Source organism: Eucalyptus grandis, chromosome 7, assembly GCF_016545825.1.
Source record: "Eucalyptus grandis isolate ANBG69807.140 chromosome 7, ASM1654582v1, whole genome shotgun sequence".
Lineage (NCBI taxonomy): Eukaryota > Viridiplantae > Streptophyta > Magnoliopsida > Myrtales > Myrtaceae > Eucalyptus > Eucalyptus grandis.
Window position 1 is genome coordinate 48,452,050 of NC_052618.1, and position 13,327 is coordinate 48,465,376.

The 13,327-nt window shown below is 42.7% G+C and overlaps 2 protein-coding genes across 3 annotated transcripts; one reads left to right on the forward strand and one right to left on the reverse strand.

Moving 5' to 3' along the window:
• The first annotated feature begins 253 nt into the window (after positions 1–253).
• LOC104453958 (PH, RCC1 and FYVE domains-containing protein 1) lies at positions 254–10,119 on the forward strand. Of its 2 annotated transcripts, none has more exons than XM_010068621.3 (9): positions 254–1,000; positions 1,828–1,914; positions 2,338–2,427; positions 2,753–2,833; positions 2,979–3,137; positions 3,222–5,321; positions 8,145–8,291; positions 8,856–9,145; positions 9,718–10,119. In XM_010068621.3, exons 1-9 carry the CDS (start codon positions 950–952, stop codon positions 9,806–9,808), a joined length of 3,096 nt encoding a protein of 1,031 aa, XP_010066923.2. In that variant the 5' UTR covers positions 254–949; the 3' UTR covers positions 9,809–10,119. The 2 variants fall into 2 exon arrangements, with proteins under 2 accessions (XP_010066923.2, XP_039173085.1); XM_039317151.1 differs by having other exon boundaries at positions 9,615–9,742.
• A 245-nt stretch (positions 10,120–10,364) lies between these two features.
• LOC104453957 (pentatricopeptide repeat-containing protein At1g26900, mitochondrial) lies at positions 10,365–12,946 on the reverse strand. Its single transcript, XM_010068620.3, has one exon. The coding sequence runs from the start codon at positions 12,546–12,548 to the stop codon at positions 10,872–10,874; it is 1,677 nt and encodes a 558-aa protein (XP_010066922.2). The 5' UTR covers positions 12,549–12,946; the 3' UTR covers positions 10,365–10,871.
• Positions 12,947–13,327: the final 381 nt, after the last annotated feature.

Consider the following 13,327-nt stretch of genomic DNA (forward strand, 5'->3'; position numbering starts at 1 on the left):
ACGGGTCCGCGGTTGTCGTTCAACAACCGTTCGGCGCGACCGTTGCCACGTCAGCGGCCAGATGTGGGTCAGGAGCGCGCCTCAGCCGCCAAATTCTAGTAACTAACAACGGCAACGAGAAGGCGGTCCGTCGTTTTTTATTTTCCTCCCACCCGCATTTCGGTTTGCTGACGTGGCGTTCGGCCCGCACCAAAAAAAAAAAACACCGTCCATGCAAAAAGATTCATTCCCTCCTCATCGCGAGCGAGAGAGAGAGAGAGAGAGAGAGAGAGAGACGAGCACGTCGGAGCAAATTCGCCAAACTCTCTCTTTCCCCATCGAAGGGACGGGAAGCCGCGCCGGGTTTGCCGCCGCCGCCGCCGCCGCCGCCGCTCGATCGAATCGCCGCGCCGCCGCCGTCCTCCTCCTCCTCCGCGCTCCCGCCTGAGATCCCCGGAAACGATCCCGGAATCGTCGAAAGCCGCGGCTCCGGGGGATTCGCCGCGAGGCCGCCGGTGAATTCGCTTGGCATTGTCCGGGAGAACCGATCGCCGTCGCCTCGGTCGTGCGCGTGGCGGTCTCCCGCCGATCGGTCTCGTTCCCGTAGCCGGGTGAAGAATCTCCGGTTTCGGCGAATCGGTCGGGATTGGCCTGGAGCTGCTCCGGAGCTCGGAATCGGGTCTGTAGGTCCTTGCTCCGTCGCTTTTTTGCGAGACGCTGGTGAGGAATCTCCGAGGCTTATGGCTTAGGCAGGGCTCCTCGAGCTGCATTTTGGTTTTTGGACCTCATCGGCGGCCGTTGATCGGAAGGAATCGTTCCGGAATTGGAAAGTAAAGCGACGACTTGGAGTCAGGAGTTATTGTGGATGGGTTGGAGTTGGAAATCGCCTCCCGAATTTGAATATTGCGCTGGTTCGTTGTCAAATGGGTGTTTGGTGTGCGTTCGGGCATCGGATGACATTGAAACTTGAATGGCTGATCCTCAGAAAAGTGGTCTCACTACGGAGAGGGATATCGAGCAGGTTTTCCCCTTACTTCTTGTTTAAAGCTCGGATTTGTTTTGTCCTCCGACTGATATAGAAATTACGCTTTAACAAATTGCTGTGATAAATCGTGTATGCTGGCTTATGATGTTGATAGAGTGTCCATGTCTTGTGCGGTAGTTAAACCTCTCTGTCCCATGATTTGGTCCGTAACTTTAGAATCTTATTGTACATTTCTTTAGTGCAAGGAAGCTGTTAATGATTAATTGCATGAGTACTTCGCTTGGATTACTCAAAAGCTGCATCATAGCATCCCATAGCGTTTAAAAACATTCAATTACTTGATATGTAGATTTTTACCCAGAGAGGGGAAGTGCTGTGTAGTGACCTTTGGAGACTAGGGGAAACTGCATGCGGTATTACTAGCATGAAAGGCTTCATTCTTCGTTCCTTTGTCAATCATGCACCGATCAGTTGTTCTTATTATCAAGTCCCATCACCTTGAAGTAAAAAATTTTCATCTTTTTGAAACAGCTTGGGTTCTATGAAGCTTTCCATTGGAAGCCATTTTCTTGTTTAAAATTTTCTCAATGTTTTCCTGCGAACAGCATCTGTATCCACCATTGAAGTTTTTAAAAGGCGTTAATGCTTTGTAAACTAGTTGTTCAGTGGAGAACCATCGTCAACGTCAAGAGTTCCAGAGGTGGCTGACAGTTTTTGGTTTCAGTGTTGATATCTTGCTTTATCTATGAGAGGATGTATTTTCTTACGCTACACAGTCAGGACAATGCTTATTTTAGAAGCTTTCAGAATTTCATATCTGTAGCTACAATTTCTGGGTATTCAAATCAAAATTTTGATTGCAGGCAATTACAGCACTAAAAAAAGGCGCTTACTTATTGAAGTATGGTCGCAGAGGGAAGCCAAAGTTCTGCCCCTTCCACCTTGCCAGTGTAAGTCCCGCGATGCTAGTTAAGTGTTTGAAAGCCTGTTAGAGAAAAGATCATAAAACTAGTCTCTACAAATTATAAGTTGCACAGTAGAAGCAGTTTGAGATCACCCAGTACCTAAGTTACATTGGATTTCCATGTGCCTCATGGGATCATCAGATTTTGTGATTTAGACTCGTGATTAATGTTAGTGTAGTTGTTTAATCAGCTAGAAACTCAATGTACTCTGATTTAAGAGTAAACTGAAGCATTCCTTCCCAATAAACGCCAAAAGCCCAAAGGAAGCTGTCGATAGAAAAGGTTCCCATGGTTATCCGTATCGATTTTCTCTTTGAACCGTGCTGTTATTGGTCTCTCCACCTGCAACTTTCTTTATCAACTTCTTTAAGTTCCTCTCTTGACTACTTGATTTGCTTTCTCTGTCAGGATGAGTCTACATTGATATGGTACTCTGGCAAAGAACCAAAACAGGTTAAACTAAATCAAGTATCAAAAATTATACCTGGACAGCGTACGGTAAGTTATAGATTAGTCTCGCTTTATGTTATGGCACCTCTGGTATTAGAAAATATACTTGTCAAACGTTTACTTGTAAGTCTCTGGACAACTATAATTGAGGTTGCAACACTATCTTCCCCGGAGGCATCACTTCCTCCCCTGCACTTAACAATTTTCAGCAAATCAAGCATGGTCACAATTTTGTTTCTAATAAAATTTTGATTCGTACTTCTACATTGTAGTTATATTTTGTGTTCTCCGTTCTCTTGGAAGATTACAGATATATTGTAGAGGTCACTGATCCCCTGGTTCCAATTTCTTATCAAAATGGCTTTTCGTTCAGGCAATATTTCAGCGGTATCCACGACCTGAGAAGGAGTATCAGTCATTTTCCCTTATCTGCAGTGATAGATCCTTGGATTTGGTAAGTTTGTCTTTAACGTCCCTATCTTGGCCACCTAGTGAAGGGGAAAAAATAAATCACATCTTGTATCTTGTGGAGTACTTGTCACAATCTATAGGCTTTTCCTTATGGATATTTGTCATGAGGCCATTGCATTCATGAACAGATATGTAAAGACAAGGATGAAGCTGAAGTTTGGCTTGTTGGTCTCAAAGCATTGATCACACGGGGCAATTTCCGCAAGTGGAGGAGCGATACAATCAGTGAAACTGCATCTGCAGAAAGTCCTCTTGCACGGAGAAATTCACCATCCATTACACTATTAGTCAGTAGCTATGTCTTTCTGTTCTCCATGATTCCTAAAATTATTGGGATTACACAACGCTTTTTTAACCATTCATGACCACAGGATCCCGGACATATCTACGGCATTCAGCCTCCTCTTGAAAGTACTTCACAAACCAGGTTAGGAAAGGTATTCTCGGACATAATATCCTATACTGCTGCAGACACGGGTTACAATCGAAACGAACCCATTGCCAATTCTCTTAACTCAGTGTCGCCGGGGGGAGGAGATAACTGGAATGGTCGAAATTCTGGTGCTGAGACATTTCGTATTAGTTTATCAAGTGCCGTTAGTTCTTCTAGCCAAGGTTCTTGTCGTGAAGATTTTGAATCCCTGGGTGATGCTTTCATTTGGGGAGAGGGAATTGGCGGCGGAATTCTGGGTGGTGGTCAGCAGAGATTTGGGAGTCCATACAATACAAAAACGGATGCTTTTCTGCCAAAGGCTTTGGAATCAACGGTGGTTCTTGATGTTCTCAATATTGCTTGTGGTTACAGGCATGCTGTGCTTGTTACCAGGCAAGGGGAAATCTTCAGCTGGGGGGAGGAGTTGGGAGGTAGGCTTGGGCATGGCATAGAATCAGATATATCCCACCCCAAGCTTATTGACTCCCTCAGTGGCATGACCATTGAGTCAGTAGCATGTGGTGAGTATCACACATGCGCAGCCACTCTTTCTGGAGATCTTTATACATGGGGTGATGGAGCTCATAATGTGGGTTTGCTTGGGCATGGAAGTGAAGCCAGTCACTGGATTCCAAGGAGAGTGGGAGGTGATTTGGACGGTCTTCATGTTACCTGCATTGCTTGTGGACCTTGGCATACAGCTGTTGTGACATCTACTGGGCAATTGTTTACTTTTGGAGATGGATCTTTTGGTGCTTTAGGACATGGTGATCGTAGCAGAGTAAGCATTCCTCGGGAAGTGGAAGCTTTGCGAGGATTACGTACAACAAGAGTTGCCTGTGGTGTTTGGCACACTGCGGCTGTGGTTGAAGTAACAACTGAATGTGCTTCTTTGGATGCCTCCACCAGTCCTGCATCTGGTAGACTATTCACGTGGGGCGATGGAGATAAACACCGGCTTGGGCATGGTGATCAAGAGACCAGACTAATTCCCAAGCGTGTTGCAGCATTGTCAGGTGAAACTATTTGCAGAGTAGCCTGTGGGCATAGTTTAACCGTGGCCCTTACAGCCTCAGGACGAGTTTTTACTATGGGAAGTACTGCCTATGGCCAGCTTGGGAATCCTTTGGCTGATGGAAAGGCTCTAACTTGTGTTGAGGGGAAACTTGCTGATTGTTTTGTTGAGGAAATCGCATGTGGAACTTATCATGTGGCAGCATTAACTTCCAAAGGAGAGGTTTATACCTGGGGAAAGGGTTCAAATGGACAGTTAGGTCATGGAGAATATGACAACAGAAGTACACCTACACTTGTTGGTTTTTTAAAAGACAAGCAAGTGAAGAGTGTAGTATGTGGTTCTAACTTCACGGCTGTCATATGTCTGCATAAATGGGTATCCAGCATTGACCATTCCATGTGTTCAGGATGTCAGAATCCATTTGGTTTCAGGAGAAAACGCCACAATTGTTACAATTGCGGTCTAGTTTTTTGCAAAGCGTGCAGTAGCAGAAGAAGCCTGAAAGCTTCTTTGGCTCCAAACCTGAACAAGCCATATCGTGTGTGTGATGAATGTTATGTTAAACTAAAGACAACCACTGAATCTGGTCCTGTTTTGCGCATACCTAAGGCTAGGACTGATACTTTACGGCTGAAAAATAATGAGGTGGGAGAAAAGGACAGTTCGTGTTCCACATCAGAGGGGCGTCTATGCAGGCTTTTGTCTGCAGACTCTCTTAGTTTGGCTGAAAGCAGGCATTCCATACATGATGCAAAAGTAGGATCACGTGGTAGCCGCGTGTTTCCACTTCTTAACAGAAACTTTCAACCTGGAGGCCTTAATACAACAAAAGAACCTATCCTTGTGGGAGCTCCCACAAAAATGTTTTCATTTTCTGTACCTGGTTCCAGAATGCCTTCTCGATCAGCATCTCCTCTTTCGAGGAAATCTAGTCCACCTCGGAGCTCTGAAGTAACTACTGATGACTCAAAGCACAGCAGTGACAGTCAAAGCCAAGAAATTATCAATTTACGAGCACAGGTATCTCTTGAACTTGTGCATCGTTATAAGAATAATACTACCATGTGCTGGTGTTTAAGTCTCGGAACCTTTTCATTTATGTGTGGCATTTGCATCAGAAACAATTGTTGCAATTTGATGAAGATTCTTCTTTTTTCTGCAAGATTGAGCTTCAATCATTTGATGACCATAAATTGTAGTTATATCACCTATACAGTACCAATGACCTCCCTGTAATTACGTTTCATTTTCAAAGGGATATGCCTGCCGAGGGTGCAAAGTATCGGAATAATGATATAAGAGGGCAGTTTCCAGGTTACAACTGACATGAGATTAGTTAAAATATCTTCCTGAAGTTACTAATAGGAATTGGTAAGAGCTCTGTCCCAATGGAGAAATTGGCCTGTAGATTGATTGTGGATGTAGTCTAGAGAAGAGGTGCCCATAAGTTTTATAATGAGGATTGTGGTGGGGGTGAGGGTAGAGAGACAATTGTGGGGTCGACAATATTCAGAAGTTCTTGCTGGGATTAGAGGAGTATACAAGGAGATAGATAAGAATGAGGAAAAAAATTGAAAATAACAGATTGGAAAATCATGAACTTCTTGTCTGAAATGAACAGGTATAATCCAATGATCAATGTCTGCAAAATCTTATGCTTATTACAGAACTGCAAACTCTCTTTTTCCCCTCTGCGCAATACTTTCTAGTTTGTCAGCATCATAGTTTCCATGAATGTCATTGTTCTTTAAATCTACTGCTCATATTTTTCGATGCAATATATGTAGTTACTTGAAATGGAGCTCTAGAAAGTTAATAGTATTTTACTCTGAAAAATGTTTTCTGTAATAAGTCGATTACCAAAAAATTATTTGAACTAATCGAATTGATTATCAAGAAAGTAGGTAAAAAGTTCCACGAACATCTGATTGGTTATGCCCTGTTAACATGGGTTTATTTTCTGCACATAAAGAAGATATTTTGTACTTAGACTATGGACAGATTAGCCTATGGAAAGACAAATTTTCATAGGTGGTACTAGATGCATGACAGGTATTCTCTTTAAGGCTGTAAGGCTGGTTGTAGATTAGGAAATGAATTACCTGTTCGAGAGAAGACATCCTTCATTGTTTTTTAGGATCAGTAGAAATATTTCATTAAGGGGCAACAAGGGGATGTCAACCCCTGTACGAAATCATTTACAAGCAAAGCATTACATTCTATGGGCCAGAATGTGAAAATCCGAGAATCTAAACTTATGACAAAATGGCTCTGAGGAATCGAACACTCCGGTTCCTCTCTCTTGAAATTAGCCAAAAAAAGTTGCTCGCGGGATCAGTTGAATCATCTTTCTCCTATTCACAAGAATGATGCCCACCCTTGCTCTTAGCTCTCTCCACCACCTCTGTGCTCACCATTGAATACCTATGGCTGAGAGGACCAGATTCCAAATCCTCCTGGACTAAAACAGTTAGAGCTGTAGATGCTTGACAGATTCATCTGCTGCCTGTTTGCAAAGGAAGCACCACTTCGCCCACTCATTTTTGTACAAATTATCCAAATTTAGGATGCTTCCCCAGGAAGCTTCCCAAGCAAAAAACAGAAATTATGGTTGATTTTCCAGATTTCCAAATAAATTTTCTGGAGAACTAATAATTACGTTTTTCTTCCATCAAAGTGGAAAAGATATCCTGCACTGAATACCTGTGGAACTAAAGAAAAATCCCCAACATAAATACAGACTCAATGTGATGCATAGAGAGCCTTTTTTAATGCCATTTATATGTGCATTGGACACTCCCCAGAGAGATGCTTCAGCTTGTGTCTTGTCTCATGCATATGGAATCCTATTAACCACCAACCCTCATCACTAGTTTCTTGTCAGGGAGATAAAACAAGCTATAGACCACATACAGGCTTTTATGTTGTTGGCATGGTATCAGTACGAACTGAGAGATTATTTCCAGTTTCCATCTTGACAATATACTTCAGGAAATCTCTGTGAGTCTACGAGGAGTCTAGAAAGAGGAGATGCACAAAGAGCAGACTTCACTTGGATTGTTGAGTTCCAAGAGTTTACTTGCCTCTTAGAAATCAAAAGCCAGTGATGGGATACTCTAGTACTACCATTAATCAGCTTAGAGATCTCGGAATCATGTAGCAGTGAAGGATAATTCTGTTCTATGACCAATTCAATAATTTCTAATTGTATAAATGTACTTTTACATATAAGATTTTCAGGACCCATTGCTACAGTGAGTTTACTCAGTCACTTTCTTTGACTATTCACTTATTTAAAGAACAATGAAAGGTGCAAGCCAAGATCAGCATGTCAGTGGTATCTATCCACCACTGGTTAGGACCAATACATAAGACAACCTATTTAATGTGTAGCCAGAAATTGTTGTTTTCTGAATCAGTCGCATTACATGTCAATTCATCTGAAGTAAATCTTGAAGGGAAGAACAAGGGGTGGTACAAGCGCTAGCCTTGACTGTCAGCATTTTAAAAGGAATAGCCTTGGTCTTTGTTATGATTATCCACTGTCTTGGGGATCATCTGCCATGCTTACTGAGTCTTGACATGAAGTCATCATGCTATGTACAAAGCTGTAAAAGGAGTTTATTTAGGCATATGAAACCTTCAGGAGTATCCTACTTTTTAATCACTATCTGTCACAACCACAGCAATTTTGTGGAGAAATTCCAAGGCAACATCAATTTATAGATTATTCTTCATTGTAATTACAAGTGAGCCAATTTCGCTTCTTTTCCTGACTCTTTTTCTTAGTGTTATTTTTTAAGTGATGGATATTCATTTGAAATACTTTGGAATATTTTGCAGGTGGAAGACCTCACTTCCAAATCTCGTAATCTTCAAAGTGAACTAGAGAAAACGTCAAAGCAGCTGAAGCAGGTCACTGCAATAGCAGAAGATGAAGCTCGGAGGTGCAAATCTGCTAAAGAAGTTATAAAGTCTCTAACCACTCAGGTTTGTTGGCTGGTCAAATCTCTCTCTGTGGATCCGTCCAAAGTATCTTCATCTCCTTCAAACTATTTGGATGAGCATCTTGCTCTAACAATACTCTTCAGGATTATTTTCTATATTTATATAAAGCCTTAATTTGGGTGAATAGGGGTCAATGCCTTAATCTGACAGTATGGCAATAAGGATTAATCATTTGGGGGTCGTCATATATATGGCCATCACTTCACCATAAGCATGGTCATTTAAGTGTTCTTTCGCGAGAAATTGAATCTATGCAGCAGTTTCCATCTTTGACATGGTGGCCATTCAGTGTCATGTATATGATGTAAACTGTAAAGCCAAGTGAAATTGCATGAAAGCTGAGAACCCAAACTTAAAATCTTCCAAAAGTTTATCACTATTCGACTCTCTCTCTCTCTCTCTCTCTCTCTCTCTCTCTCTAGCTTGCCTGCTCGCTCACAAACACATACCATGCACACTCTCGGTTAGGCTAGTAGGTTGCTGGAATTCAATACTCAAATATAGCCTTTACTAACCATAATTGTGCAAATTGCAATTATCTTGCAGTTGAAAGAAATGGCTGAAAGACTTCCAGTCGGACAGAGAGCCCAAAGTTCTGGTTCTGTCATCAGAGAATTGTCCGGTGATCCAAACTTGATCCATAATGAGAATCAGTCAGCAAAATCTAATTTCCTAGAAAACGAGTCCCATTTTAAGTCTGTAAACACAACTCTGTTCAATGGAATGAAGCAGCAACCTGAGAAGGCAGAATGGGTGGTGCAGGATGAACCAGGTGTCTATATATCATTAGCCTCGTTACCCAGGGGAGGTAATGAGCTCAGACGTATACGTTTCAGGTATCAGCACCTTGCCATTCTTTGTCTTGGTAGCATAATTAGATAAGAGATGAATTTTGAGTTGGGCCAATGTTAATATATAGATAATTATTATATATTGGGCAAAAATGGGTCTGAGGTTCATTTACACTGCATGAAAGAACCCAACTTAAAGCTGCTAGAAAGAATGACCCAAGTTCACACTGTGATGATGTGCTGGAGGCCAAGTTAAGTTCATTGCACACCAGTTTCCAGCCCAGCCTATGAACAAAAATAGATTGTGGATAGAATGTGAAATCTCAATGATCATTCTGTAAACGAGTTTTCAGAAAGCTGACTTTTATGCTATGCTTTTCTCTGGATCTTTCTTCCTCTAGCTTGAAGCATAAACCAGCCACTGCCTGCATCCCGCATTCTTGGTATTAGATTATCCATTACCTTTTTCTGCTCCAATTCCCTTCCAAATTGGTCTTCAAATTCTGAACTTCAGGAAACTGTTTAACTTGGATGGATGTCCAAATCTTGGAGCACTAACTAATTAAGTCATGCACGTTTGGACATCTTTTTCTGATACGGCATTCTTTCTCCGACAGCCGGAAACAATTTACAGAGGAACAAGCAGAGAAATGGTGGGCTGCTAATGCAGCAATGGTTCTCGAGCGACACAATATACAGAGTACATAGATTGTTCTAGCTCCCACTGAGGTTTTGCCGATAGTAAACCAAAGCTTCTTGACAGAAGTATCCAGGGCCCTCCTCCTCTCTGCTGGAATCTGTATATTTTTTTTCTTTTTCGTGATTCAGTGGAATTTTATTCGAGGATGGGTAGATGGTGACAGGTAGATTGCAGCATGAAAATGTAGAGAGAGAATCAATAGACGGAAAGATCCTCAATGAGGGATGTTTCTTTTCAAATTTGAGCTGCTGTAATTTTCTCCATATAGTCAATAGATTTTAATCTTTCTCAATCTTATCAAGCATATCAGTTTTTTCCACTCAGATCTGCCCAAAGGACAGTCCCTTTTCTTTCCAATACAGCAAGTTTTCCTCACTTTAAAGCTTCTATCCCATTTTGTTCTAATCTTGATGAAGGAGCAGCCTTAACTGATAGTTCCTTTCAATTCTGGGTCAAATGGCATTTTCTCAGAATGCTCATCGACATCCTCCTACTCCAAGCGTATTGTTAAATGCTACGGTTTGGATGAATCAAAGAAGAGCATGCATACTCGTTACAGCAATAGAAACAAAGTCATTATAGAGAGCTCAGTATAAACACCAGTGTCATAAGACAGAACTCCAGAAGAAAAAATGACTTCTTACGATCCTCTTTCTCAAGGATGCAAACAACTGTCTTGGCACCGATTCTTTCGATAGAATAACCATGTGTTTCTCAGTCATACTTCCTTCTTGAATTTGCTCCAAGCCTCGGATTATTGTTGATGTCCTTTGCGCAGTATATAAACCTGGCCCTCCGAAAGATTCTGTTAAGGAATTTCAAAGTCGAAAATGTGAAATAATCGTTGATCAAGAGGTTCGTCAGGGGTTGAAAATGGCAGAAGATGTAAAACTAGCCCCTGTGCTTCCAGGGCTCCAATTTGGTGGGCATTTCTTCAACCAATGTAATTCATTAAGGCAATCACCCTGTTTTGGCAAAAGTTGAACCCATTCTCCTCGGGCTCTGAAGAAATTTTCCCAGTTAATCTGGCTGGAAGAAAAGCTCTTGTTGCACTTAAATTTCTCCAAGCAATCACACCCCAATATGGCTACGTCCAGCTTCCTTCACGGTTTCCTCCTGCCCTTTCAGCTCCTCTGTGGTGGCGATCGTCGGCAACCTTCCTGCAGCAGCATAAGTACTTGACAGAAGGATTGCATCTGCAGGGTGCTGTCTATATGTCTCACTGAGTGTTCGCTTCACATCTTCCCCCAACTCAACATTCCCATACACTCTGCAAGCACCCAGTAGGGCACGCCATGCAGTGGCGTCCGCCTTAACTGGCAAGTTTTTGATGAGATCATGCGCTTCCTTCAGCATTCCTGCTCGTCCCAGGACATCAACAATGCAGCCGTAATGTTCGATCTTCGGCGAAAAACCATACTCCCACACCATTTTTTGGAAGCAGTTCATAGCCTCCATCACAAGCCCGCCATGGCTGCAAGCACTTAAAACTGCCAAGAAAGTGACTTCATTTGGTTTATGTCCCTCTTTCTCCATCTGATGGAACAGCCTGAGGGATTCAGCCGCCTGCCCATGATTGCCTAGAGCTGAAATTATAGCAGTCCAGGATTTCACATCCTTGTCTCTCATCCGATTAAAAATGCCAGCAGCTTTCTCCAAAAGGCCACATTTAGCATACATGTCCACCAAAGCTGTTCCTATGACTGCATCTGCGCATAGTTCTTCCTCATCAATAGATTCACAAATGTACTTCCCAATGCTCGAAGCAGTTGAGGCATCGCAAGCAGAGAACAACCCTGCCAAGGTTGATGAATTTGGTACCACATTTTCGAGCTTCATTAAGTTCAACAACTCTACCGATTCTTCTACTAGACCATACCTAGCATACCGCTGTATCAAACAGTTCCACACGGCAGCGTCCTTTTGATCCATTTCATTGAAGATTTTACGTCCCGCATGGATATTCCCGACTTTTGCATATGTATCGATCAAAGCAGTGGCAACATTCAGTTTCAAGGAGAAGCCAGTTTTAATACAATGCCCATGGATAGTCTCGACTCCTGGGAGATTCCCAACATCACTGCTGGCATTCAAAACGTTCAGCATTGTGGTGGCACTTCCTCTCAAACCACTCCAAATCATTCGCCGGAACAATTCGATTGCCAAACTCGGCTTAAATGCCGTAATATAGCCACCCATTAAAGTGTTCCAGGAAACCAAGTCATTTTCTTGGGGGAATTCATCGAACAACTGGCGTGCATCACCGATTCTGCTGCAAACGCCATAAAATTGCAAGAGGCTGTTCTTCACCTCGACAAAAGATCCGTGCCCAGACCTAAGGACGATGCCGTGAACCCCTCGGCCGAACCCAAGAGCCTCCACTCGCGAACAAGCTTTGAGGGTCGTTACGAAAGAGAACCGATCGAGTAAAATCCCCTGCGTCCTCAAGTCATTGAACATGGCCAAAGCACGTTGTGGGTCGTCGCCAATGGAGTAACCCCTGATGATGGTATCGAACATGAAGAGGTTCGGGGATTGCGAGGAGTTGAAAATGGAGGCCGCATATCCCGTGTGCGCGACGGAAGACGCGAGGAGCTTGCTCAAGCTGAAACGGTCTCTGTCGAGGCCGGTTTTGACCATATAGCCATGGATTTGAGAGATCTCAGAAAGGGTATTGCAAGATTTAAGCAGAGAAACGAGCGAATGATCCGAGCCGAAGATGGAGCTCAATCGTCTAGCGTTAATCATAAATGGGCGAGAGTTTGGGTCTTTGCCTTAGTCGAGTGGTGTTAGCCAATGAAGATCATGAACCAGCTTAAAGACAAGAGGCACCAAAAGCGAAAAGCTGTTGGAATAAGCTTTGAGATGGATCGTTTACATTGATCGCGCGTGGCAAAATACTCATAGCAGACGAAGTTTGAATCTTTAATGAAAGAATCTTAACAAGTCGAAATTGAAAAGCTGGGATGGAAAATGGATACTGGAGAGTAGGGACTGTTCTCCCGACTTCTAATCTTCTTTCTATGGATGATGAATCATTTCTAGTTCTTGACAGAACCCAAGGTTTTGACTTTGAAGAACAGTTCTTAGAAACAGAACCCAAGTTTGAACTTTGAACTTTGAGGAACAGTTCTTAGAAACCGTCGTTGGCATTGAAGCCTAGACTCGACTCGGTTATTTTGTTTCATAATAGTAGGTTCAGGTCGTTGCCGTGACTGGCGACATGGAACATTGTTGCTCCATGAATTAATCTTACTGTACAATCTGCCTTTGGGTGCTTAATCCACCACATATCTATGCATAAGCATGTCCCAAAATCGGATTCAGTTGGGGTCTATACTCCGCCCTAGAAACATCCGCGACTCATGATGAAACACCGCAGATTGTTTATGCTAATATTTGGTGTCACTAGGGTGTGACGGCATGATACCCACGTAAACGGTCTGGCACTGAGCCAATAGGACTCCTTTTAAGTTTCGTGACTCCTGAGAACTGATTAGTGTCCTGTCTCATTTCTAGGCCTCTTG